The 26503-nt window shown below is 42.6% G+C and overlaps 1 protein-coding gene and 3 long non-coding RNA genes across 4 annotated transcripts in view; 2 read left to right on the forward strand and 2 right to left on the reverse strand.

The window, feature by feature from the left end:
- The window catches only part of LOC124272985 (ATP-binding cassette sub-family C member 9-like), a 96162-nt gene extending 92382 nt beyond the window's left edge, over positions 1 to 3780 (forward strand). Inside the window, exons 30-32 of the mRNA XM_046708223.1 lie at positions 634 to 683; positions 1761 to 1910; positions 3545 to 3780. Coding sequence (XP_046564179.1) covers positions 634 to 683; positions 1761 to 1910; positions 3545 to 3685 — 341 coding nt within the window. The 3' untranslated portion in view covers positions 3686 to 3780. The remainder of the gene's footprint in view (positions 1 to 633; positions 684 to 1760; positions 1911 to 3544) is intronic.
- A 1230-nt stretch (positions 3781 to 5010) lies between these two features.
- On the forward strand, positions 5011 to 6208 carry LOC124272987. The gene is made up of 3 exons (XR_006897511.1): positions 5011 to 5021; positions 5075 to 5124; positions 5500 to 6208. It is a non-coding gene; the product is annotated as an uncharacterized LOC124272987 (long non-coding RNA).
- Positions 6209 to 10966: 4758 nt separating this feature from the next.
- On the reverse strand, positions 10967 to 26370 carry LOC124272989. Its single transcript, XR_006897513.1, has 3 exons — positions 26332 to 26370; positions 25791 to 25795; positions 10967 to 11026 (listed from the first exon to the last, which is right to left on the reverse strand). It is a non-coding gene; the product is annotated as an uncharacterized LOC124272989 (long non-coding RNA).
- LOC124272988 lies at positions 23486 to 24698 on the reverse strand. The gene is made up of 2 exons (XR_006897512.1): positions 24587 to 24698; positions 23486 to 24496 (listed from the first exon to the last, which is right to left on the reverse strand). It is a non-coding gene; the product is annotated as an uncharacterized LOC124272988 (long non-coding RNA).
- Positions 26371 to 26503: the final 133 nt, after the last annotated feature.

Below are 26503 nucleotides of genomic sequence, written 5' to 3' on the forward strand. Positions count from 1 at the left end.
TTGTTCTTGGGTTGAACACTAAAATATTGAAATACAGTTGATTATGAACTTTAGTATTACACATTTCCATTTGATACATCTACATTCAGCCATTTCACAGAAGAGTGAGTGAGTGAGTGATTATCAATACATTGATACTCTACATATTTATCAATTAGTAATGTCTGGCAATAATCTTTCAGAACTGTATATTTTGTATTAAAACATGTTTCTGCAAAAGATATAATTTATAGAAATAAAGAATAAAAGCAGGGAATGAAACTCCCCAAAATTTTGTACCAAATCACAGGCATAGGCGGAACCAAAGGGGAGTAGCAGGGGTATAACACACACACACACATCATTGACACACACACACACACCCCACCCTGAAAGTTTATTAAATGACCATTGAAACACTTGTGAAAATGAACTGACAGGGCTGACCCCCATGACCTACCAGCATAACTGAAAACCAACCAGTCCTCTCAACCTTTTTCACAACCATCACAAAGTTTAACCCATCTCAGGCATTCGGGCAGTCGGCTAGTTTCAACACGAGGTATTGAATCTTAGATGATTTCAACACACAGTGGATGTATCTGCTCAGTGTAGTGATGTTTCTACATAAACCAAGCTGTACTTGATTTACAGAGGCTCAGGTGTCAGAAGGGGGCGACAACTTCAGCATGGGGCAACGTCAGGTGAGTTTCCATAGCAACCATGGCCTGATTGTAGCATTTAGATCTTGCACTGGCAACAAAATGCAACCCCATATTTATACCAACTTACACCCTGTACACGTTAATATTTTGCTGGTCAAAGAACACAGACTACATGTTGGAAACTGAACGATGAGGAACTACAGTCTTTGGACATAGGTATTCGTCAATTTCAACATTACATTTTATGTGTTTCCCCAAAGAGGTGTTTTCTCAACAAAAAATGAATGACATACCTTAATATTTAGTCAGATGACCATTCATTCTGATTACTTCTCGAACTCTAGCCGGAAATGTTTGTGGTACAATCCATGAACTGTCTCCATATCAACGTTTTGCCAGAGTCGTAGTATTTCACTGAAAAGTCCATCACGGTTTGATATTCTGTGAGCGATGGGTTGGAGGTGTTGCTTTATCATGAGCCAGATATTTCCAATGATGTTGATATCCGGGAATTGTCCTGGCCAATCTGTGGTTTTTACATCAATATCCGACATGTAGGTAGTTACCAAGCGGGCTCGATGTACCGGGGCATTGGCATCCTGGAAGACATAGTCTCTCTGTGGAAAATGCCTAGCAATAACCGGCCCCAAGTTGTCATCTATTATATCCATGTACTTCTGAGCATTAATGTTTCCTTCCACAGCAGCTAGGGTGCCCATACCACGAATACACATACAACCCCATATCATTAAAGACAGACGCCATTTAGAGGGTGGGCTGTTCATCGTCCTTATGCCACAAGTAAACACGGTTATTCATCCCAATTATTATCTGGCTTTCATCAGAAAGGATGAATTTATTCCATTTTTCATTTACAGTCCAATCCTTTCACTCCCTGCAAGTTCCTCAAACCGAGCTCTGCCTTGTGTTACTTTATGCCATACAGATGACCCATGATGACTCAGGGTGTTCCTTGGACTCATTGCAAACTGTAACTTAAAGGATTTATTTTGGTTTCAAAACCAACTGATATGAGTATTTAGTCAAACAGTTTTTAAAAAGAATATAACTTTTTTCACAGGTATTTTACTGTTGTATTTTAATATTCTGTCATAGCTACTGTGTCTCGCTCGAGCATTCCTACGAGACTCACGTGTCATCATCCTGGATGAGGCCACGGCATCAATAGATGTGGATACTGACGCCAAGCTGCAGGAGATTGTACATGAGGACGGCTTCAAGGACAAGACCATCCTTACCATTGCAGTGAGTACCCAGCCAGCAGAATGAAGATTTACCACGGACATGTCACTTGGGTTGATGGTGGGGTGGGAAATGAGCACGACCTGAGCACCCATGGGATTCATGGACCACTGACAGGTCACTTGGGTTGATGGTAGGGTGAGAATTGAGTAAGACATGGGTACCCATGGGATTCATGGACCATTTACAGGTCACTTGGGTTGATGGTAGGGTGAGAATTGAGTAAGACATGGGTACCCTTGGGATTCATGGACCATTTACAGGTCACTTGGGTTGATGGTAGGGTGAGAATTGAGTAAGACATGGGTACCCATGGGATTCATGGACCATGTACAGGTCACTTGGGTTGATGGTGGGGTGAGAATTGAGTAAGACATGGGTACCCATGGGATTCATGGACCATGTACAGGTCACTTGGGTTGATGGTAGCGTGAGAATTGAGTAAGACATGGGTACCCATGGGATTCATGGACCATGTACAGGTCACTTGGGTTGTTGGTAGGGTGGGAATTAAGTAAGACATGTGTACCCATGGGATTCATGGACCATTTACAGGTCACTTGGGTTGATGGTAGGGTGAGAATTGAGTAAGACATGGGTACCCATGGGATTCATGGACCATTTACAGGTCACTTGGGTTGATGGTAGGGTGAAAATTAAGTAAGACATGGGTACCCATGGGATTCATCGACCATGTACAGGTCGCTTGGGTTGATGGTAGGGTGAGAATTAAGTAAGACATGGGTACCCATGGGATTCATGGACCATTTACAGGTCACTTGGGTTGATGGTAGGGTGAGAATGGAGTAAGACATGTGTACCCATGGGATTCATGGACCATTTACAGGTCACTTGGGTTGATGGTAGCGTGAGAATTGAGTAAGACATGGGTACCCATGGGATTCATGGACCATGTACAGGTCACTTGGGTTGATGGTAGGGTAAGAATTGAGTAAGACATGGGTACCCATGGGATTCATGGACCATGTACAGGTCACTTGGGTTGATGGTAGGGTGAGAGTTAAGTAAGACATGGGTACCCATGGGATTCATGGACCATTTACAGGTCACTTGGGTTGATGGTAGGGTGAGAATTGAGTAAGACATGGGTACCCATGGGATTCATGGACCATGTACAGGTCACTTGGGTTGATGGTAGGGTGAGAATTGAGTAAGACATGGGTACCCATGGGATTCATGGACCATTTACAGGTCACTTGGGTTGATGGTAGGGTGAGAATTGAGTAAGACATGGGTACCCATGGGATTCATGGACCATGCACAGGTCACTTGGGTTCACTGATAAGGGGGAAATTTGGTGCATACTTCACTATCAGACCTTCACCCAAGTGATAAACGTCAAGAAATACAGACCCATTCACTAACTCTTTATATCTGGAGTTGTGTCCCTTGACTGCCAGGATCTGGTGATAGTTGTTTCAGTTCCAGATTTGCCAGGGCTTATCCATGGTAATAGCTTCTTGGTTTTAGTTTCAACATCTGTGATTTCAGTGGACCTTCCTTCCATACTATGTTGACAGACAGGGTTGAATTGAAATACATTTAACCCCAACTCGTAACAACTGACAAAATCATTTTGAATTTTTTGCCTCAATCTCTTTTCTGTTTTCTTTCAGCATCGAATGGCAACTATTGCTTGTTATGACAGAGTTATGGTCCTTGATCAAGGTAGACTGGTTGAGTTCGATAAACCAGATGTACTCAAGAAACAAGAAGACAGCTTTTATGCCTCCCTTGTGAACCAAACTAACAAGTAACCATGGCAACATCATTTGGTCTCCATAGCAACAGAGGCATCAGCTTCATGAGAATACAATGAATGATGTCTGAATTCATTAGAAATCCATCCACCGATAATGAAATGTCAAATGATTATGTATTTATGTTGGTTACCATGCCAACAGAACACTCAGCAGTGTACATGTTTACAAGATGACTTGTATTAATGGAATTCTGTACAGGCACAAAGATAATATGGACGCCCCGCTGGGACATGTAGTGTTGTAGCACTACTGTTGTTCTTGTGATCAAGACATGAAATTGTACATAAAACAAATTGATTTTGTTTACACATACCTCAAAAGCAGTCTCATACTGAATGTAGACAGACTTCCAGACGTGTTGTGATACTGATAGTCTGTGATTTGTCATCCATCCCATCATGCAATGCTAGCCCAGCCGTGTCGTGATGTTAATTTGTGACATCAGAAATCCCATCATGCAATGCCAGCTTGGCCATGTTGTTAATCTGTGACATCACCTAACCCATCATGTGGCCATGTTGTTAATCTGTGACATCACACCTATCCCATCATGACATCACTGCCATCACCTGTTCTATCATGCACTGTGACATCACCTGTTGCCATCATGTTCCCATCATGCACTGCAGCCTGTGACATCACCTCCCTACTAAGCCAGCCTATCGGCCATCATGCACTGCCAGCCTGTGACATCACCAATCCCATCATGCACTGCCAGCCTGTGACATCACCTATCCCATCATGCACTGCTAGCCTGTGACATCACCTATCCCATCATGCACTGCCAGCCTGTGACATCGCCTGTTCCATCATGCACTGCCAACCCACCTGTGTTCTTAATCTGGAATATCACCCTGACCATCATGCAATGCCACCCAAACCGTGTCGTGATGTTAATTTGTGACATCACCAATCCCATCATGCAATGCCGGCCCTGCCCAGGCCGGTCATGTTCTAAATCTGTGACATCACCCATCCCATCATGCAATGCCATCCAACAGGATATGAACTCATCTGTTGCCGACGAAAAAACAACAACAGACATGCACCATGGTGACAAATATTTGTCGGACGAAGCGATTCATCTCCATCAACATTTGAGTTTGTCTTCGTACGCAACAGTTTCCTTCTGTGACCATCGACAACATCTCTGCCACTATTTTACAGGAAGACTTGTGGATGAATCCAACAGCATTGGTCATTGAATAGGTTGGGACATCATGAGTGTCTAGGAACATGAGGTGGGAAACATGAGTGTCTGGACAGGTGGAAACCAGGACAGGTGGAAACGTGAGTGTCTAGACAGGTGGAAACATGGAGTCCAGGACAGGTGGAGGTGGAAACGTGATGAGAGTGTCCAGGACAGGTGGAAACAGGTGGAAGGTGGAAACATGAGTGTCTAGGACAGGTGGAAACGTGAGTGTCCAGGACAGGTGGAAACGGAGTGTCATGAGTGTCTAGGAGGACAGGTGGAAACGTGAGTGTCTAGGACAGGTGGAAACGTGTCCTGGAGTGTCTAGGACAGGTGGAAACATGAGTGTCTAGGACAGGTGGAAACGTGAGTGTCTAGGACGGAGGACAGGTGGAAACACGTGTCCAGGACAGGTGGAAACGTGAGTGTCTAGGACAGGTGGAAACAGGTGGGCCAGGTGGAAACGTGAGTGTCTAGGACCAGGAGGACAGGTGGAAACATGACAGGTGGAAACATGAGTGTCTAGGACAGGTGGAAACATGAGTGTCTAGGACAGGTGGAAACATGAGAGTGTCTGTCCAGGACAGGTGGAAACGAGTGTCCAGGACAGGGACAGGTGGAAACGTGAGTGTCTAGGACAGGTGGAAACGTGAGTGTCTAGGACAGGTGGAAACGTGAGTGTCCAGGACAGGTGGAAACATGAGTGTCTAGGACAGGTGGAAACGTGAGTGTCTAGGACAGGTGGAAACATGAGTGTCTAGGACAGGTGGAAACATGAGTTTCCATTGCAGTCCCAGCTTTTCTGCCACAGTCATGAGAGGGAATGTTACAGGATTGTTACAGTGATGTTACAGACTTCGCAACGTGTGCTTCAGTTGTTAGTAACAACAGTGCATAGCTGTCAAGTACTTCCTAGTGATGGGTGTGATGCAACTACAGATGTGCAGATGTGTGGTTTGTAGAGCTTGGCTTCGCATTGTGAGCTTACTTGACTCATTATTATCGACAAGAGAAGCCTATAGGCAGGGTTTCACAAAGTGATCGAAGGACATTGATTGTCATATATCCATGTAAAACTACAAGCTGCATTCACTATGTGAATCAGCACCGTGCATTCTATATATTGCATTTACACATCAGGTACTTACTGAAGCACCATTAACCGGGAATAATCGAACCGGGCCATAACAGATTGATTCATGTGATTGTAGTCACTCCTCATTTCGTATCTAGGTAGTTGTCTGACAAGCCATGGTTTACTGCTTATCTTTTTGGCACACCAGAAAACTTTGATTGTGGGTTCGAATGCCGGCTTGCCCTAAATCTTGGTTTGTCAGTACCGCGGTCCAGGGTTCCCTGAAAGAGGTCAGTGTCTGTGACTCGTCTTCAGGCTTTATTCCAATAGACTGACAGTGCATGACACAACTCGGTGAGGGGGCAGTGAAATAGCCAAGTGGTTAAAGCATTTGCTTGTCATGCCGAAGACCCGGGTTCGATTCCCCACATGGGTACAATGTGTGAAGCCCATTTCTGGTGTCCCCGGTCGTGATATTGATGGAATATTGCGAAAAGCGGCACAAAACCATACTCACTCACTCACTACAACTGGGTGATGTTCAAGGGTCATTGGAACTAAATCACTCACTCTTTAAGGTAGGTGAGTGGATACCAACACTTCTTTCATCCATCTGCATTGATGTGTACTCTCATAATGGTAGGGCAGAGGGATAGCCTAGTGGTTTAAGTGTTCGCTCACCACACAGATGACCTGGGTTCAATTCCCCACATGGGTACAATGTGTGAAGCCCATTTCTAGTGTGCTCACCATGATATTGCTAGAAATGTGTTAAAGGTGGCATAAAGCTAAACTCACTCACATAATCAAAAACCTCACTATTTCTTCATGGGCAAAGTTTTTTTCCTTAATGTAATCAGGGACAATCAATATCAGATATTAATATGATATTAATTGTCAGGCACAAAAACATCAATATGTTTTGGCCTTGTGTATGTATATTTTGTAAGCCTGACAAGGAAGACCTGTCTCAGGATATCCTGTAGTGTTAGAAACGAAGGTGTTCACCTGATAAGCTTGATGACTCAGGTCATCAGGGATGCTTCAACTAACCCTTGCACTGGAACTAACAGGTGTTTGTTGAGTCACATTCACAGATGGTATCCATGGTGATAACAGGTGCATGTAGGACCTTGTATCCATGGAAATATTTCGTTACGTCTTGATTATGATCTGGCTGGTAATTTAACAGGAACGCATTTTGGGGGAAAAATACATGTCTCAGGTGTCATCTTCTTAGTAACACTTGTTGAAATGTATCAAAGTTAGGATACTTTTGGATTGGGGCCAATGACTTTCAGCAAGTATGAGGACCTAATACACTTACACATATTGTCAAAAAATGTTTCAGTGATATGATTATGCACAGAGTAGAATTTCAAAATTCATATTTCTTGAGAATTTGTAGACTTTGCATTGTTTATCTGATTATAGGCATCTTTTCCAATTCCATTGGCCTAAAGTGGCAATAATTAGCAATAGTTTTAGAGAAACTTTCAAAATGCTGATCCATTAAACACAGCATAGTATTCAGGATAATGCCACTGACATGTTCGTCAAACATCATGGGGCATGTTTGATGTCTTTATATTACAATCATGAAATATCATGGTCTTGTTGCCATGGAAACAATGTATAGCGGTTCCGACCGATGGTGCTATGTAGAAATCCATTATTAGTAGAATTAGGAGAGTAATGGTTACTATGTAGTCTTGTAGCAGATCTATTTTTTATCAATTTTTGTCCAGATCAGACTGACTATAATGACAGAACTATTTACCTAGTTCCAATCAGCTGACTCTTAAGCTGCAAATCAGCGGATTGAGCCAAAAGTATCTACTTGTTCTATTTGCCATTTCTCCGATGCCAATTATGACAGCGGCCGTGAAGTTATATCACAAAGCATGAATATTTTGTTTTCTGTACCAAGTTTAATCTCATATTCCAGATCCTATAGAAAACCATTTTCAAATTCTGTGAAATCCTTACTTTTCCATTTCCATGTTAAGTTATCACTGTTCATGTGATTAACTGCAGACAACATACAATATCCATTTGAACTGTTTATATAAATCTGTTTTTCTAGTCATCTGTGTTCCTAAATTTCCTGTTTCTCTTTGAAGAGATTCAGTTTATCCAACATCTTTTTATAAACTAATATTATTGCTGATCACAAGAAAATAATGAACAAGCTTGAGAATATGAGAAGTTTCCCCATTTCCATATGACATGTTCTCCTCACAAGAAGTAAGAACTCATCCCTTTCCTTCAACTATGGTGAATTTGTCTGAGGCCAAATAAAACAAATGTTGTGGTTCCAATTACACCTCTAAAATTTTGGATAGGTAGGATTTATTTTTTATTTACATTTTTTTTAGAAGTAAAGAACAAACTAATACTGTAAACCTATTATATTTCGCGCAGGTTTTATTTTCGCGCAAAACATTTTAGCACAAAAATTTATACACCGCGAATAAACCTGTCATTCATTCAGTCTAGCCACGCTCGCCCCCTAGTAACCCAGTTATCAATGTGTAATTGTTTATTTCAATCAAGCTTGCGGCCATCAGGTCGACCTTCTCTATCAGAATGGCGATGTTTCTCGGTGCCAGGAAAAAACAATGGTATCTGAAAGCTTATTATATTCATACGGCTTAAAATAAAGTAGGGTCAGCGCCAGAATTCAAGGGTCGGTCAGGTAATCGGAACCACAATATCTTTTGACACGTGAAGGTCAGGGTTAGAATGAACCTTCAGTAACGCATGCATGTCGTAAGAGGCGACTAACGGGATCGGGTGGTCAGGCTCGCTGGCTTGGTTGATACATGTCATCAGTTCCCAGTTGCGTAGATCGATGCTCATGCTGTTGATCCCTGGATTGTCTGGTCCAGACTCGATTATTTACAGACCGCCGCCATATAGCTGGAATATTGCTGAGTGCGGCGTAAAACTAAACTCACTCACTCACTCACAATTTCTTTTTTAAGCTTTAGTATTAAGATTAACTATAGTAAGATGAAAGATTGGGATGATCCTTAACTTTGTTTGTGTCGTATACAAATGATTATTATATTTGTAGCAATTAACATGAATACCGTATTCCACTAACTGCACAAAACGAATTAACCAAAATGTGTGACAGTAATGATGCCACTGTCTCCGGGGTGTTGTTGATGTGTTGTTAATATGTTGTTGGAAAGTACTACAACTAGTGGGATGTAAGAGTACAACTAGTGTTACAGTAGAGATAGTGAGGGAGTAATCATTGTACTAATTTGTATCTGGCTGATTAGTAGTTGTTCTACAAGTAGCATTGTTATGTATCATTGTATGACTGTTGTATTGTGGTTGTGTTGTATAATGATGTATTGTACAAATTCATGTTTATCGTTACTATGGCAACTATGATAGTATGGACTTGATATGTAAATCATTTTCAAATGCATTTGTCCGAAGGTTCAAAGCTTGATGTCATCATGAGCCTGTAGTTGAGATAGTTCATATTTCACAATTGCAAATATTTTTCAGAAAGATCTTAGTGAGGTTTCTACAGTTAATGAAAACCTCTTTTCTTTCATGACTAATTTTTTTTTAGAAATAGGAAGAAAATAGTGTATGTAGCTAATATGTATATGTTCAACTGTTAAGCTGTCTTCCTTAGAGTGTTTTTGATCATGTATATATTTCCAGGATATCTATCTAGTCAATATCTGCTGTTGCAGTTATCTGCCCTTGGCTATAAATCAAGATTTAAAAAAAATCAAAATGTTAAATGTCTTTCAAACTGGCGCCTTGTTTACTAGATTTTATATTGTTACTCGGTAATGTCATCTCGGTAATGTCATAATCAAGATTTGCATAGATCGATGCTGTTGATCACTGGATTGTCTGGTCAGGACTCGATTATTTACAGACCACCGCCATATAGTTGGAATATTGCTGAGTGGGCTATTAAACAACCAACTAACCATAATCTAGGTATGCATTATTTGTGGAACACTGTTAATGTATTGCTCTTTATTATCCCCCACGAAGTGGGAGGGATATTAGTTTCAGCTCCGTCCAGTCTGTCCGTTCGGGATGATGGAGACAGATTGTCTCAGAAATTGTTATAGATAGGGAAACCAAATTGGATAGGTGTTTTCAGGACATAAATGCCTTGATGGAGTTCGAAAACAGAAACCGTGTTACAATTTGTTACAGAGTTATGGCCCTTGTCATGTGTTTCTTGACTTAGTGCACGGTATCCCCAATGCGACAGATTTTCTCAGAAAGCATTAAAGATAGTGAAACCAAATTTGTGTTTTCAGGACATGAATGATGTGGTGGGGTTAAAAAACAGGAACCAAATGGGAACAGAACGCGTTGATATTGATGACCATGTCTTGTTGGTTTAGGAACTGAGTGTGAAGTAATATGGTTCAAGGATGTTTCATTCTGCTGATCTTAAGTCAGCACCTCTACATGCTGAGCAGGAAGTACTAACTCTGTACTGCTAACTCTATGTGTCAAATCTTGGGACTGAGCCAAAAGTATCCACTTATTCTGTTTGCCATTTTTCCAACGCCATTTATCCTACAATTCCTGAAGTGTATTTTGTTACTGTGTTCAGTATTCATCACAGTGCCAGTTGATTGTTGAAAACAGGGCCATTGTGTTCATGTAACCAATACTTGAAATCCAACTCCAGTACTATTTATTGCTTGTCAAACTTTACCTATGTTGTGTTTGGAGTAATGTTCTAAGGAATAGTTTTTCTTTTTTCATGACATTTTAATACTTTTACATTTTTACATGTAATCTTGGATGTATTATCAGTATCCATTGGTTTTTAGTGCTATTTTGTTTTCACCTTTGAACGTGATTCATTATGTAAATATTGTTTATAGGGTCTTTCCATCTTAGGTTTAGAGTGCAGGTTGTTCCATAATAATAATAATAATAATAATATATAGCGCTGAACTCCATGCCGCACAGACAGGCTCTTATCACATACAAGATGATGGAGGTTATTACCCCACATACCCCAAGCTGCCTGTGAGATGCCAGAAGGATAATAGTCGTATGACTTATCCCACCGGGTACCCATTTTCTGCTAAACAGAGGTAATTTTGAACAAACTCTCTTGCCTAAGATAAGACCACATGTGTGCTTCGTTATGGGGCAAGACAGAAGTCCTAGAAACTCTCGGGAGTCAAGCTGCCAAACACGGTCACCCATCCAAGACTCTCCATGACCAACGTTGCTTAACTTCAACTGATTCGTGACCTGAGCTCTATGCACAGGACCACACGTCACCACACTACCATCTCGGAAGGAAGTGAAGTGGAAAACATATATAAATCCATGGCAGTGGAGTTTATCAAAAGTCTGTCTGTCATCTCAATGTTATGACACGTGTGTAACGGATACTTTATTTATCAAAACAGTGCTGTGTTTGCTGTGTATATCATGTTGAACTGGGAAGTGCTGTTTTAATGTTCTCCTTAAACTGGACACTTTGGGTCCATAAAAATGGGATAATGTTAGATGCAGTTTTTTGTATGCATATCAAATATAACAGATTTATAGATCATGAAATCCTCACTGAAAGTGATAATGAGCGTATTCTATGTTTAGAAACACATTTCTCTCACAATGAATGTAAATGTCACCTTTATAATGTCCATCCCTGCCTGTCTCACAACGTGACTTGGTCACAGTCAGTGTCCTGTTGGAGACCATCTTGATGCACACTGACACCCTACTTATACACATTTTGACATATATGTGCTCCTGATGACAGAAATTGTTAAACTAAAAAGGTTGTACAAAATGTTCAATATATTAAAATTTGACATTTTTGTCATGCATTTTGAAATTACAGGACGAACAGATTGTGTAAATCACACTGACTGTCATCAGACCAATGAAGTTTCTTTTAACAATCATAAAATCAAAACATCGGTGGTCAATCAACGTTACGATTTGTCTAGTAATTTATTAACTGATGATAGGTTCCATCGCTAAGGACAGTGTCCAGATAAACAGGGTTCTACTGTGCAGGGGTTGTGTTACAACAGGGATGATTACTGATTCTGGGATTTGTGCAATTGAAAAATACTTTATAGTTTTTTGTTACATTTTACATCAACAGAATTTATACTGCACATACTAAAAAGGACATTTTGTGTGAGGTCAAGGTTGATGTTCATGTATCTTCGGTATATGGAAAAACCTTTTCAAGTACACACTGATTTTTTTTTTCACAATAACCACAGGGCGCTGGGATAGTCTAGAGGTTAAAGCGTTTGTTAGTCACGCCGAAGACCCGGGATCGATTCCCCACATGGGTACAATGTGTGAAGCCCATTTCTGGTGTCCCTGCCGTGATATTGCTGGAATATAGCTAAAAGTGGCGTAAAACTAAACTCACTCACAATAACCACAGATTTATAAGTGCCATGATGCTAATGGGGTCACAGTTGGCAGTAGGAAATATGTGTTTTAATGACACAGATTTGAGGTGTATGTCGTGGAAGGTGCAGCTTATCAGTGATCAGGGTTTGTTGTTTCCATGACAATAGGAAAGTACCATTTCAGTGCAAAGCATAATTTTATAGTTTTTGCTCCAGTATTTACATGTTTGTTATATTTACCAGTCACCAGCTGACATTACCAGCCATTATTGTTCAGTGTATTCAGTTGATGTTGAAAGATGTGGGTCTGGCTTATTATCAACATAGATCAGAGAGATTTATAATCATTTACTGAATATCGTTAAATTATTATCAATAAATATCAGAGAAATGTTTGAGCAAAAAACTGCAAAAATAGTCTGTAAGAAATCAACATATTTCACATCACTGGTATATCCCTCAGTAGGAAGATGTGGCAACATATCTGGATGTCGGAAGGTCTATACTGTAAGGCTTTCATGATATCAATACCAGAGGAGGGCTTTGTAACATAATGTCTCAACCATGGAAGATAGGATTACATAGCATCTCTACTTGAGGAATGTGAGACATAACACAAAATATCTCTGTGAGCAGGTGTGGTAGAATATGTGATAGGCAATATCTCATTGTGATAAGACATAACATTAATATCTCTTTGGGAAGGTAGCATAATATCTCTGCCTGGTGAACATTTGTTAGCATAATTCTTTCTCTTGGAAGACATGGCAACTTAAGTCATCTCTTTATTGCCAGACTAGCCCCTCCTTTTCATATATCGTTGAATGTTAATTTTTCTGATCACGTTTACATGAAATCATTTTCAATCCGACCATGTGCCTTCTTTCATCAGTACATTGTATAGGCAAGGATATGTAGCTTAGAGGTCATGTAGCTGTGATTTCATCACTTTATAGAATTGTGTGAAGAGGTAATATAGGAGTGATGGCATCACATGGTAGAGGTAATACAGGGTGATGACATCACATGGTAGAGGTAATATAGGAGTGATGACATCACCTGGTAGAGGTAATATAGGAGTGATGTCATCACTTGGTAGAGGTAATATAGGAGTGATGTCATCTCCTGGTAGAGGTAATATAGGAGTGATGTCATCACTTGGTAGAGGTAATATAGGAGTGATGTCATCACTTGGTAGAGGTAATATAGGAGTGATGTCATCACTTGGTAGAGGTAATACAGGGTGATGTCATCACTTGGGAGACGTAATATAGGAGTGATGTCATCACTTGGTAGAGGTAATATCAGAGTGATGTCATCACTTGGTAGAGGCAATATAGATGTGATGCCATCACTTACCGGTAATATCAGAGTGATGTCATCACTTGGTAGAGGTAATGTAGGAGTGATGTCATCACTTGGGAGACGTAATATAGGAGTGATGTCATCACTTGGTAGAGGTAATATCAGAGTGATGTCATCACTTGGTAGAGGCAACTTTAGGATGATTTAGCTTTTTGTATAGGTAAAACCATACATTAATGAAACTCCATGCTAGGATCTGCTGTCAGAAGTATGAGAGTTGTACATAAAGTGGACAGTTATTATCATAGATATTTCTTCAAACTCCATTTTGTAGAACTATGAGCCTTGACCAGTAGCAACTCTCCCCTTTCTCACTTCCCTACGTTCCCCCTCTCCCTCACATGCCCCATGTCAGTACATTCCTAGTTGAGCTAGAATGCTATTACATCGATGGCCTTCACTACACCCATTAAAGATTTGTTTGCTCAGTGTTGTGTATGTCACAGTAGGTCTTGTCATTTCTGTTTTCTTGTGTTACCTACCATTGTGTCATACTGTGTTACATGTTGTGTTACCCTCACAATACCATATGTTGCAGAACCCGTGAAGGTCCGGGTTAGAATTGATCTTCAGTAAACCATACTTGTCTTAAGAGGCGACTAACAGGATCGGGTGGTCAGGCTTGCTGGCTTGGTTGACACATGTCATCGTATTCCAATTGCGTAGATCGATGATCACTGGATTGTCTGGTCCAGACCGATAAGTTACAGACTGTTGCCATACTGCGGGAATATTGCCGAGTACTGCGTTAAACAACAATCAATCAATCAATGCTGCCATGTTACCATTTGTTGCAGTACAGTGTTACCCTGTTTTGCCACGTAGTACTATATGTTACCTGTGACAACTTTCTAGTCCATTACCTGAATCTCCATTCTGGCCATCAGTATTTGTGGTTGAAGACAATCACCAGGTATTGGACAAACATCTCCCTAAAGGCAAACCCTTCCACTCTATACTGGTTGAACCAAATAACAATATCACACACTCCAGTCCTCTAAACACTGGGGGCCACAGATCATGTCAAAGTAGCATCTTTCACCTTATATTTGGTCCAATTATGAGTGAGTAAGTCATATCAATCAGTCCTGTTGGGACATCTTTTCCTCACTTTGACCTCAAACTCACCTGAAACTGGAAGAGGATGAAGGTGTAGACCAAGAACTAGATATGGGACCGACCCATGAAGATCAGGGTTAGAATTGATCTTCAGTGACATATGCTTGTCGTAAGAGGCTACTAATGGGATCGGATAGTCAGGCACGCTGATTTGGTTGACCCATATGTCATTGTATCCCAATTACGTAGATCGATGCTCATGCTTTTGATCACAGGATTGTCTGGTCCAGACACAATTATTTACAGACCCCAGCTATATAGCTGGAATATTTCTGAGTGCGGCGTACAACTAAACTCACTCACTCATATGTGGGACCTGATGACATTCTCTGTGGTGCAGGGGCGGTGGGGTAGCCTAGTGGTTACAGCAATCACTCGTTACACTGAAGACCCTGGTTCAATTCCCCACATGGGTACTGTATGTGAAGCCCATTTCAAGTATTTCCCGCTGTGATATTGCTGGAATATTGCTATAAGTGGCATAAAACCATACTCACTCACTCACTCAGTGGTGCAGTGCTAATCCAGGAGAAAGTGCAATAGACAGACTTATGATACTCTTGAGAAATTTAATGACAGTAAACCCTTGTTTTTATTATTGTCCCGTTATTTGTGTTGTTATGCTCTAGTTGTTGTTCTGGCGAAACCATGAAGAGCCCTTTTTATTGACTGCGACATGCAATCTGCCAATGTCTTTGACGATGATGTCCCATACAAATGCTCACCGTACACAATCACCTGACACATCTTATTTTCATATTTATTGTCTAAATGTAAAAAGCAGCTGACAGATCACATTTTATGTAGCACTATGAACTTAGGACTCATCAAGATATTCTTATGATTACCATAATCAGAAGGGGTCCAAAGCTGCTGTAGCTTGCCTAAGAAATTAGATTAGTGATGAGGCTCTATTGGACTAATTACATATTCTGTTTTACATAAATGTAGACATGTGCTCATGTTTTCAATCACTGGATTTTGTGGGCCTGACTCAATTATGAACATGACCATGACGTAGCTGAAATAGTTCTGACAGCAAAATGGGCGGTTGGGGTAGCCTAGTGGTTAAAGCGTTTGCTTTCGGGGTCCTGCTGTGATATTGCTTAAGGCTTACTCACTCTGACAGCAAAGTTCAGCTTGAACTATATTTCTGATACTTCAGTCATTCATCACAAGTGGATTCTGGATGTGGACAGAGTATATGAAACCCATTGCTAATGTCCCCTGCCATGATGATGCTTTGCAGTGACTGTTTCATGTTCTTGTCTTTCAAATGTACCAATATTTGTCAAGAGTCGGTGGTTCTATGTGTAGATCTGTATGACCCAAGCTGAAGGCGGTCATGGAGATACGATGGTCCACAATTAATGTTGTTCCATTGTTTCATGCTAGATATATTGTAGGTGACCAATGTGAGTTTTGTCCCTTGCATCAAACCTCAAAGTGTTCAGTGTTAGTTCATGCTGTTAGTGTTATGTACAGTTGTTGGGAAGACGTCTTCAGTATCGAGGACATACCAGACAAAGCTTGATGTTCCTGCATGAATCAAGATGGGCTTTTATTTATATATGTTATGTCCAAAAATGTTCAAATGGAAATGGAAGTCCAAACCAACCATTGGCTTTCTTCCATTGGATCCTTCCAGCCAATCAAATATTGTCATTGGATCCCTCTGACCAATCAACTATTTAATTCTGTCATTGGATCTCTCTGACCAATCAACTATTTAATTCTGTCATTGGATCTCTCTGACCAATCAACTATTTAATTCTGTCATTGGATCTCTCTGACCAATCAACTATTTAATTCTGTCATTGGATCCCTCTGACCAATCAACTATTTAATTCTGTCATTGGATCTCTCTGACCAATCAACAGTTGTTGTCTGTAATTTCATCCCATGACCAATGACTGTTGCTGTCATCACCATTTGACAGATATAACCATTACCGCCCCTTTGTTAAGCATGAAATTAGAGTAGTGAAAATAAATCTTAATATCCTAAAATAAAAGAAGTCTGTTCTATTTTATATATGCACCATCCTAGTGAGATTAGCTGGTCTAATATGTTTAGTATACATCAACATCTGTATTTCCAACCTTCCTTTGCCATGTAGAGTTAAGTGTACACTGTAGTTCCCTAATATGTTCAGTGTGTTTGAAGGAAGCAGTGTATAGTGTGCATCATCATCAGCATGTTCCATTCCTCATCACAGGCTCACATTTAAACATTTCTTACTAAAACTAGGGTCGCAAGTAGAGATTGATAGTTTATAGTTTATTTACATAGTTTCTTATTTTTAGACATTTTGTTGACTTTTGCCATATTTACATGTCCATATTTCTGTCAAATGTCTCAAACTGTACCTGTCTGTATGGTGTTTTATGGGTATGTTTGAATAAATTGTTTTTCATGATAATATCAAGGAGGTGGTGGTCATTACTGTCTGTATAGTCTGTGATTAGTACGGATTCCTCCTTGATTTAGTGGATAGAATGTCTGCGTTTGATCCTGGACGAATGATACCAACTGTATTAAGGGAATACAACAAGAGTTGGACTACCAGCCAGTACAGGTGAGGTGAGGTGAAATTGGGTTTAACGTCGTGCTTGAGAATATTTCGCTCATATGACGACGTGCATGCGTGTGTATGTGTAGGTGCGGTTGCTTGTACTAGCCCAGACTGAAGCTGGTTTTATAGTGCTAGCCCACTGAGATACCATGCCGCAGTGAAGCATGAATACCCCACTCAGACACAGTATACTGACTCCGAGCCGTCCAGTCCTTTACCCATTAATGCCGAGCGCCAGGCAGGGACCAACAAGTACCATATTTTAATGTCTTTTGATATGACGCGGTTGGGGATCGAACCTGCGACCTTCCGCTCTCCGGGCTGACTCCAGTCAGTACAGACGATGGGTACCCAATTTCAAGGGCAATAGTACGGCAACACTGGAATAAGCTTGGACTTTCATACTACAAGGTGAGGTGAAATGGGGTTCAACGTCCAACTTATGAATACGTGCGTGTATGTGCGGCTGCTTGTACTAGCCCAGACTTATACTGGTTTTATAGTGCTAGCTCACTGAAGATACCACGCTGCAGTGAAGCATGAATACCCCACTCAGACACATTATACTGACTCCGATCCGACCAGTCCTTGTTGTACCCATTAATGCTGAGCGCCAGGCAGGGACCAACAAGTACCATATTTTGATGTCTTTTGGTATGAAGCGGACGGGGATCAAACCCGCGACGTTCCGCTTTTGGGCGGACTCTCTAACCACTACACCAAGGAGGCGGTTTTATAGTACAAGCTATCCACACACCTGCATGCACTTTGACATGTAACTGCAGTGTGCTTGAATGTGACGTTAAGCCCATTCAGGTAACTGGATAGCCTGGTTGTGGAAGTGTTCCCTTCTCGCTCTGAAGGCCCTGGTTCGATTCCCCTCATGGTGCAATCAGACACGTAGCAAGCCAATGTTTTCATGTAAGCCTGATAGGTTGCAAAGCTTTATCTTTAGATAGCATTGAGGGCTTGACCAACCTATTAAGCAACAATCATGAACCTGGCAATGTGTAAACCCGGGTCTTGGCTTCATAATGGTCGCTATGCCCCTGGCAATGTGTGAAAACCATGTCTAGTGTCTCCTGGCCTGATATTCCTCGCATATTGCTAAAAGCAGCATAAAACCCAAATCACTCACTCACTTAGCCCATTCCACTTCACCCCAAAACGGAGACCCGTGAAGGTCCGGTTAGAATGAACCTTCAGTAACCCATGCTTGCCGTAAGAGGCGACTAACGGGATCGGGTAGTCAGGCTCGCTGGCTTGGTTGACACATGTCATCGGTTCCCAATTGCTCAGATCGATGTTCATACTGTTGATCACTGGATTGTCTGGTCCAGACTCTATTATTTACAGACCGCCACCATATAGCTGGAATATTGCTGAGTGTGGCGTAAAACTAAACTCACTCACTCACCAAACCGGACACTGACGAATCGGTTGGTAAGCCTTGGTTTGATGGTTGGTGCATCTCATGGTATCCAAGCGGCATACGCATACAGCGGTGATCATGATGTCAATCACTGAATTGTCTGGCCCAGGCTCAGTTATTTCCAGACTGCGTCATATTGCTGAAATATTTCTGATTTCAACATCTCCTTTATACATAGGGGCGGTCGGGTAGCCTAGTGGTTAAACCGTTCGCTCGTCACGCCGAAGACCCGGGTTCGATTCACCACATGGGTACAATCTGTGAAGCCCATTTCCTGTGTCCCCGGCCGTGATATTGTTAGAATATTGCTAAAAACTGGGTAAAACCATACTCACACCTTTCTACATATAGACTATGAAACACCTAAAGTGCGTAGTTGTGGGATTTTTCGTGACAAATGAATTCATTACTTTCTGAGGAAGTTCTCTCTTTATAGATATGCTCACTTAAATGATTATCAACGTGCGGTTGCGAAGACACGTGTCATTTGTCACCCTCGAATGCCCTGCGAGTTATTTATCCATTCTATTACGTAATACCTTGGACATTGCGTCTTGTCCAGGGGTGGATCCAGGATTTTGGAGAAGGGGTGCACATAAATGGGGGCTGATCACGATAGTTCTAAGCAGTAATTTTGTACAGAATTTCCTTTCGTTTCTCATCCTGAGCTTTGACCTCCTCTGTGGTGTAGTGGTTAGAGCGTCCGCCCGGAGAGCGGAAGGTCGCGGGTTCGATCCCCGACCGCATCATACCAAAAGACGTTAAAATATGGTACTTGTTCGCCCGCTCGGCATTAATGTGTACAGCAAGGACTGGTTGGCTCGGAGTCAGTATAATGTGTCTGAGTGGGGTATTCATGCTAACTGCATGGTATCTCAGTGAGCTAACACTATAAAACCAGCTTCAGTCTGGGCTAGTACAAGCAGCCACACATACACACGCATATACACGTCGTCATATGAGCGAAATATTTTTAAGTACGACGTTAAACCCCATTTCACCTCACCTCATCCTGGGCTTGAAATCATCAGTCAATGAACATGTGTTTCGAACGGTAGGAGAGACGAGTGGCCGAGGATCTACGATTCGGTTAGCCTTGCTCCAAGGCTGTACTGAAAGCTCAGCCAATGGATGTACAGTAATTCTATCCTTTAAACAGGCAAGTCTAGATTAGCGGACATGACTCCAGTCTATCACTTCTCCCAGATGATAAAAGAGGAATATATATACATATATATATATATGTCATTTAGAAATTATCATTTAAACTATTGATTATTACCTAAATATTTATACTTTTGCAAGTCTACGATTCGGTGTGTGAGTGAGTGAGTTAGTTTTACGCCGCTCTCAGCAATATTTCAGCTTATATGGCAGCGGACTGTAAATAATCGAGTCTGGACCAGACAATCCAGGGATCATGAACATCGATCTACGCAATTGGGATACGATAACATGTGTCAACCCAGTCAGCGAGCCTGACCGCCCGATCCCGTTAGTCGCCTCTTACGACGAGCAAGGGTTACTGAAGACCGATTCTAACCCGGACCTTCACGGGGCCATTCGGTGTGTAAAGCTGCGCTTCTTGGGCACGCTTTGAGTTCGAATGTGTACGGAGTACAGTGTTAGACAACAAACAAACACAGGATTGACAAAGAATATTTAGTTTATCTGGCATACACGTTTTCAAGAGTACTGAGATGGACTGGGACGACATAACGGTACATGTCCAGGTTGTCTTTGTGACGGTATGCAACAGTGCAACGCGGGATTGAACTGATCCACAATGCGATATAATCAGATCTGAGATCTGATACGGTTTCACAAAGACCTGAGGACATCCCAATACGGGTCACATCAGAACCACATTTCATCATCAGAGCGTCGCTTATCAGATCAGAAAAGTTACAATCGGAATTTGTTTCGAATCATGCGTCACCCAAAAGGGCTCCCGGAGACAGTACTGGCTGTGTCCGGAACAGCGAGTGAGTATGGTTTTACGCCGCTTTTAGCAATATTCCAGCAATATCACGGTGTGGGAAACCAGGAATGGGCTTCACGCATTGTACCCATGTGGGGTTTCGAACCCGGGTCTTCGGCGTGACGAGCGCACGCATTAACCACTAGGCTACCCGACCGCCCCGTGTTCGTAACAGATTCACAATCATCGCCTGTCTCTCGTTTCTATGGGGTAACCATTTGACCGAAAAGACAGAACAAGGCTCAAAACCCGCAGGATTGTACCATACAATCTCCGCCATGACGTAGACATAGCAGAATGAGCTTTCGTTCAGTGTTTAAATTTTAAACCAAGAATTCAATAAAAATATTTTTCAAGGCATTGTTAATATGGACATGGCCAGTTTGAAAACTTGCTCGTGAAAACTGCTTTTTCATTGGTTAATGTCGACTTCTTTTCTCATTTGTCATTCAAAAGTCGCAATAGGTCTTCGTGACATGCTCCATGAAGGGATGTCCCCAGATCTGTCTTTAGAGGTAGCCTGAACTAGATTTGATTTGTAATTTAGACCTCCAGCTGTCAAGTTTTTCATAACATAGCTAACTGAACTGAAGAATTTCTTTGAACAACAGTTGGCTGCCTGCTTATTTCTTCGACAAATTTGGGATAGCAAAATTGTCAATCGCACTGGGACGAAGCGTGTTTGCTTCGATACGACCTATTCAAACAGAAATTTGGAAACAGTGCAAAGAAACTCAAAACGTCACATGATATTATCATTTTGAACCACGAATCGCCAAATGCTCTGCAGATATAAATTAACTATAAGACTCGGTTGATACTTCCCATATTAAGAAAAACACGGTGATGAATCCTTTATGTTTCACAGTAGTGTTTATACAACGTGGTTTATGTTCCGCAGAGTGTTCTCAAATTTGTTACAGTGTTTCCAAACACATGCAGCGCATTAGCTCGTAGTTGGTTTGGCTTGAGCGGCTCCCCCGGACTCCTGGTGAACTAGCCAACACCGTCCTGCATGTGATATCGTTCTTTCAGCCTACACGTGTGGACGTATCAAATGCCTCGTGATGCCAGCGTGATGCGCCTGGGTTACAGTTGTTTTATTCCGTCTGGGTTACAGTTGTGTCATGGCGTCTGGGTTACAGCTGTGTCATGGCGTCTGGGTTACAGTTGTGTCATGGCGTCTGGGTTACAGTTGTGTCATGGCGTCTGAGTTACAGTTGTGTCATGGCGTCTGAGTTACAGTCGTGTCATCTAGGTTACAGTTGTCTCTGAGTCACAGTTGTGTCATGGCGTCTGAGTTACAGTTGTGTCATGGCGTCAGGGTTACAGTGTCATGGCGTCTGTCATGGTCGGCGTCTGTCATGGCGTCTGGGTTACAGTTGTGTCATGGCGTCTGGGTCACATTTGTGTCATGGCGTGTTGTTGTGTCATGGCGTCTGGGTTACAGTCTAGGTTACAGTTGTGTCATGGCGTCTGGAGTTACAGTTGTGTCGTCGTGGGTTACAGTTGTGTCATGGCGTCTGAGTTACAGTTGTGTCATGGCGTCTGGCAGTTGTCATGGCGTCTGTGTCATGGCGTCTGGGTTACAGTTATGTCATGGCGTCTGGGTTACAGTTATGTCATGGCGTCTGGTTACAGTCTGTGTCATGGCGTCTGGCGTTGGGTTAGTTGTGTCATGGCGTCTGGGTTACAGTTGTCATGGCGTCTGGGTCACAGTGTCATGGCGTCTATACAGTCATGGCATGTCTGGGTCACAGTCGTGTCATGGCGTCTGGCGTCACAGTTACAGTTGTGTCATGGCGTCTGAGTTACAGTTGTGTCATGGCGTCTGGGTTACAGTTGTGTCATGGCGTCTGAGTTACAGTTGTGTCATGGCGTCTGAGTTACAGTTGTGTCATGGCGTCTGGGTTACAGTTGTGTCATGGCGTCTGTCATGGCGTCATGGTTACAGTTGTGTCATGGCGTCTGAGTTACAGTTGTGTCACGTCTGAGCCGTGTCATGGCGTCTGGGTTACAGTTGTTGCATGGCGTCTGAGTTACAGTTGTGTCATGGCGTCTGGTTACAGTTGTCATGGCAGTTGTGTCATGTCAGGGTTACAGTTGTGTCATGGCGTCTGGCGTTACAGTTGTGTCATGGCGCCTGGGTTACAGTCGTGTCATGGCGTCTGGGTTACAGCCGTGGCATGGCGTCTGGGTCACATGGCGTCTGGGTTACAGTTGTGTCATGGCGTCTAGGTTACAGTCGTGTCATTGCGTCTGGCAGTCTGTCATGGCGTCTGGGTTACAGTCGTGTCATGGCGTCTGGGTTGAGTTACAGTCGTCTGAGGTTACAGTTGTGTCATGGCGTCTAGGTTACAGTTGTGTCATGGCGTCTGAGTTACAGTTGTGTCATGGCGTCTAGGTTACAGTTGTGTCATGGCGTCTGGGTCACAGTCGTGCAATGGCGACAAGGTCATAACTGGATCTGCACCGGGTTGACACGTAGTTCATGTGAACATCGAACCATCATCTCTGGTGATAAGACGGGCAACCAAACATGCATATACGCCATAACACTGATGTCTCTGTCATTGCGGCACTATCAACAACCATTGCTGTACATACACAACAATGCATCTCTGTGAAGACATGATCAGAACACAAACGTCATTTGATTGGGTATAAAATATGATTTAACTCGGCTCTGGCAGAAAGTTAATGCAGCAGCGATAGTACATCGCCCACTACCCACAGGTCAAAGTGACCGTACTCCACGACCCACAGGTCAAAGTGACCGTCCTCCATGACCCACAGGTCAAAGTGACCGTACTCCACGACCCACAGGTCAAAGTGACCGTCCTCCATGACCCAATCCTCCACAAATCCAACACCACGACACAAGTACAGCACAGGAACAACTTGACTTTCTATTTCACTGTATCAATCAGGATTTCTTGTGTTAAACGTGCAGCAATGGAAGTTACAGTGTTGCTACAAAGAATCGTACGGTATATTGAATTTGTCGATGACGTACTGACGGTGACAAACAACGTTGCAGTGAGAGTTCAGCATGTTCCCAAAGACTTCTCTAGTCTGTGCCCAGGCAAACGCCATCGCTTGAGTTCTACCATGACGCGTCATCTGTACCCGATCGTGAGTTTCCCTGAACACCGCGTCGGTGAGCCACCACAAAGTATACAAATCTGTAGTTAGGTTAATGTCACGTGACTGCTTGACGTAGGCTTCCAAGAGATGTGTGACGTCGAAAAGAGCGTGCATACGAGGCGGGTCCACTAGCATTGATTTGGTACCCTCGAAGACATCTTCCCAGACGATGTCGTTACTGTCGACAACGTTCTCCATTTCGCGCAAACGAGCACGAGCATTTGGGCTGACCAAAGACAACGCTAAGTCAAAAAATTGATATTCAAAGTCAGGGCCTTCCAATGTTACACGTGCAAAACGGATGCTAAGAGTGGTATGTGTAGATGTCGTATTTTCAGCGTTTCCCGTGGTTGTACCATTCTCATGTTGAAGTTGTTCGCAAACAGCGGGGCAGCTGCGCACTCTAGCCGGAATTGGCGGCGTGAGATACAGAAGTGAAGTCTGAACTGTACACATGATAATCGCTGCCACGAGGGGGAAGCGAAAGGACGTTACGGTCGCCATGATGGTATACTCTGGACCTGAAAGTTAAGATTAAGTATTACACTGACATTTGAAATAAAACTTCGTTGTTACAAGAAGTTTCGGGTGACATCGGCGACATACGTTACCTTTTGCTGGATTTTTCAAAACTTCTGCCACGTATTGACTGTATCCAGCTGGCGTTGTCTTGCCATAAACATTGGTGAACTATGGGCCCCGTGACATGCCTTCTGATAACCCACATTTGCTTCGGTTTATGGGGGACATCCTCAAAAATATTGCTGTCAATATTTATTTAATTCTCCGTTCGGTCGTACCTCAGCTCAGACGTTTCAAGGGCGTCAGACTGAGACAGTCATTTAACACATACCATATGCGTGACCATAACGAACTCAGGAGAGTCCGTGAAGTGTTGTCAGTGAACTTTGCTCATGTTCACTCTTGTCCTGCAAATACCACTGACCATACTGTGTTTGAGAAGCTCCCCAGAGTCGTTGCTCGGCAACTCTGGTTGATAACGGTTGCTTATGGCTTTTCGCTAAACACCTCCGGCTAAAGCGTTACATACCAGTCAAAATTTGCTGAGGATAAATACTTAATACGTCAAATTGTGTGAAATAGTCATCACTGATGCAGACAGATAATATAATCAACAAAAGACAATTGGAATGAGGGGTGGTGGGTTAACCTCGTGGTTAAAGGGTTCGCTCGTCTCGCCGAAAACCCGAGTTCGATTCCCCACATGGATACAATGTGTGGAGCCCATTTCTGGGTCAGTGGGTTAGGAAAGTATCCTCCGTGATGGGAACAGCCTCACGTAGACGATTACGTACTGTGTGTGTTTAGTAAGTGTATAGAGTTCCGCAGGTCATTTGTGATTGTGGTGGCAGTAAAAAAAGAACACACACACGCATACACGCAAAAACAAAAAAAAAACCCCACACACCGCGTCTTTATGCATGCAGGTCCGGGGTAGAATAGGTCTTCAGCAACCCATGTGCTTGCCATAAAAAGGCGACTATCTTGTCGTAAGAGGCGACTAACGGGATCGGGTGGTCAGTTTCGCTGACTTGGTTGACACATGTCATCGGTTCCCAATTGCGCAGATCGATGCTCATGCTGTTGATCACTGGATTGTCTGGTCCAGACTCGATTATTTACAGACCGCCGCCATATAGCTGGAATATTGCTGAGTGCGGCGTAAAACTAAACTCACTCACTCACTTATGCATGCAGGAGAAGAAACCCTTTTATTCCCATTTTTTTTTTAAAACCAGTCTTACTGTTCTGAGGCGGAACGCTGTGGACCACCTAGCTGCAGTCGCTAGATACCTGGTCTCGAAGTCATACCATTATGACCACGCACGGTTTGGTACTCAACAACACGTCTGCGATGTGACGTTGTCTGACCAAGTTTCAAGCATTTTGATGGATCTGCCTAAACTTGAGACGCTGTGAGGGCATAATGGCATATCCGGTGGTTGCCATACTCTGTATCGAATGTTATGCTCTCTGATAATAATGTGCAAGAATCAAAGAATACATCCAAAGGCAAATAGGCCTGAATACATCGTTTTAGTGAATTTTCCGAGAAGGGAATTTGCAATTATGCGTTCCACTTTTGGCCGGCCGGGTACAGCGGCCCTTGAACCCGGCATCTCAAATTTGTTTGTTCTCTGGGGGTTGGAATCTCTGCTATCGTGCGAAGTGCCTATTTTTGCCTGAACAATAATAATGTGTCCATATATAGCGCCAAACTCCACACCAGGTATTCTCATAGCACTAACAGTCATAGCACAGCACATTATTACCCGGATAACCCAAGCTGCCTGTTAGGCGCTATGGAAGGCCATAGTCAGATGGCGTATCTCACCCCACCGGGTACCCATTTTCTGCTGGGTAAACAGCATATCTAGGCGGATCCAGAAATATCCAAGGGGGGTCAGGGATTTCAAACCCCTTGAACCCTACTATTTTCAAAGGCCCGCCTTCTTCCCCACACCACACACCACACACACACACACACACACGCCTGGATCCGCCAA

Source organism: Haliotis rubra, unplaced genomic scaffold, assembly GCF_003918875.1.
Source record: "Haliotis rubra isolate DU_JTF1 unplaced genomic scaffold, ASM391887v1 Scf175, whole genome shotgun sequence".
Lineage (NCBI taxonomy): Eukaryota > Metazoa > Mollusca > Gastropoda > Lepetellida > Haliotidae > Haliotis > Haliotis rubra.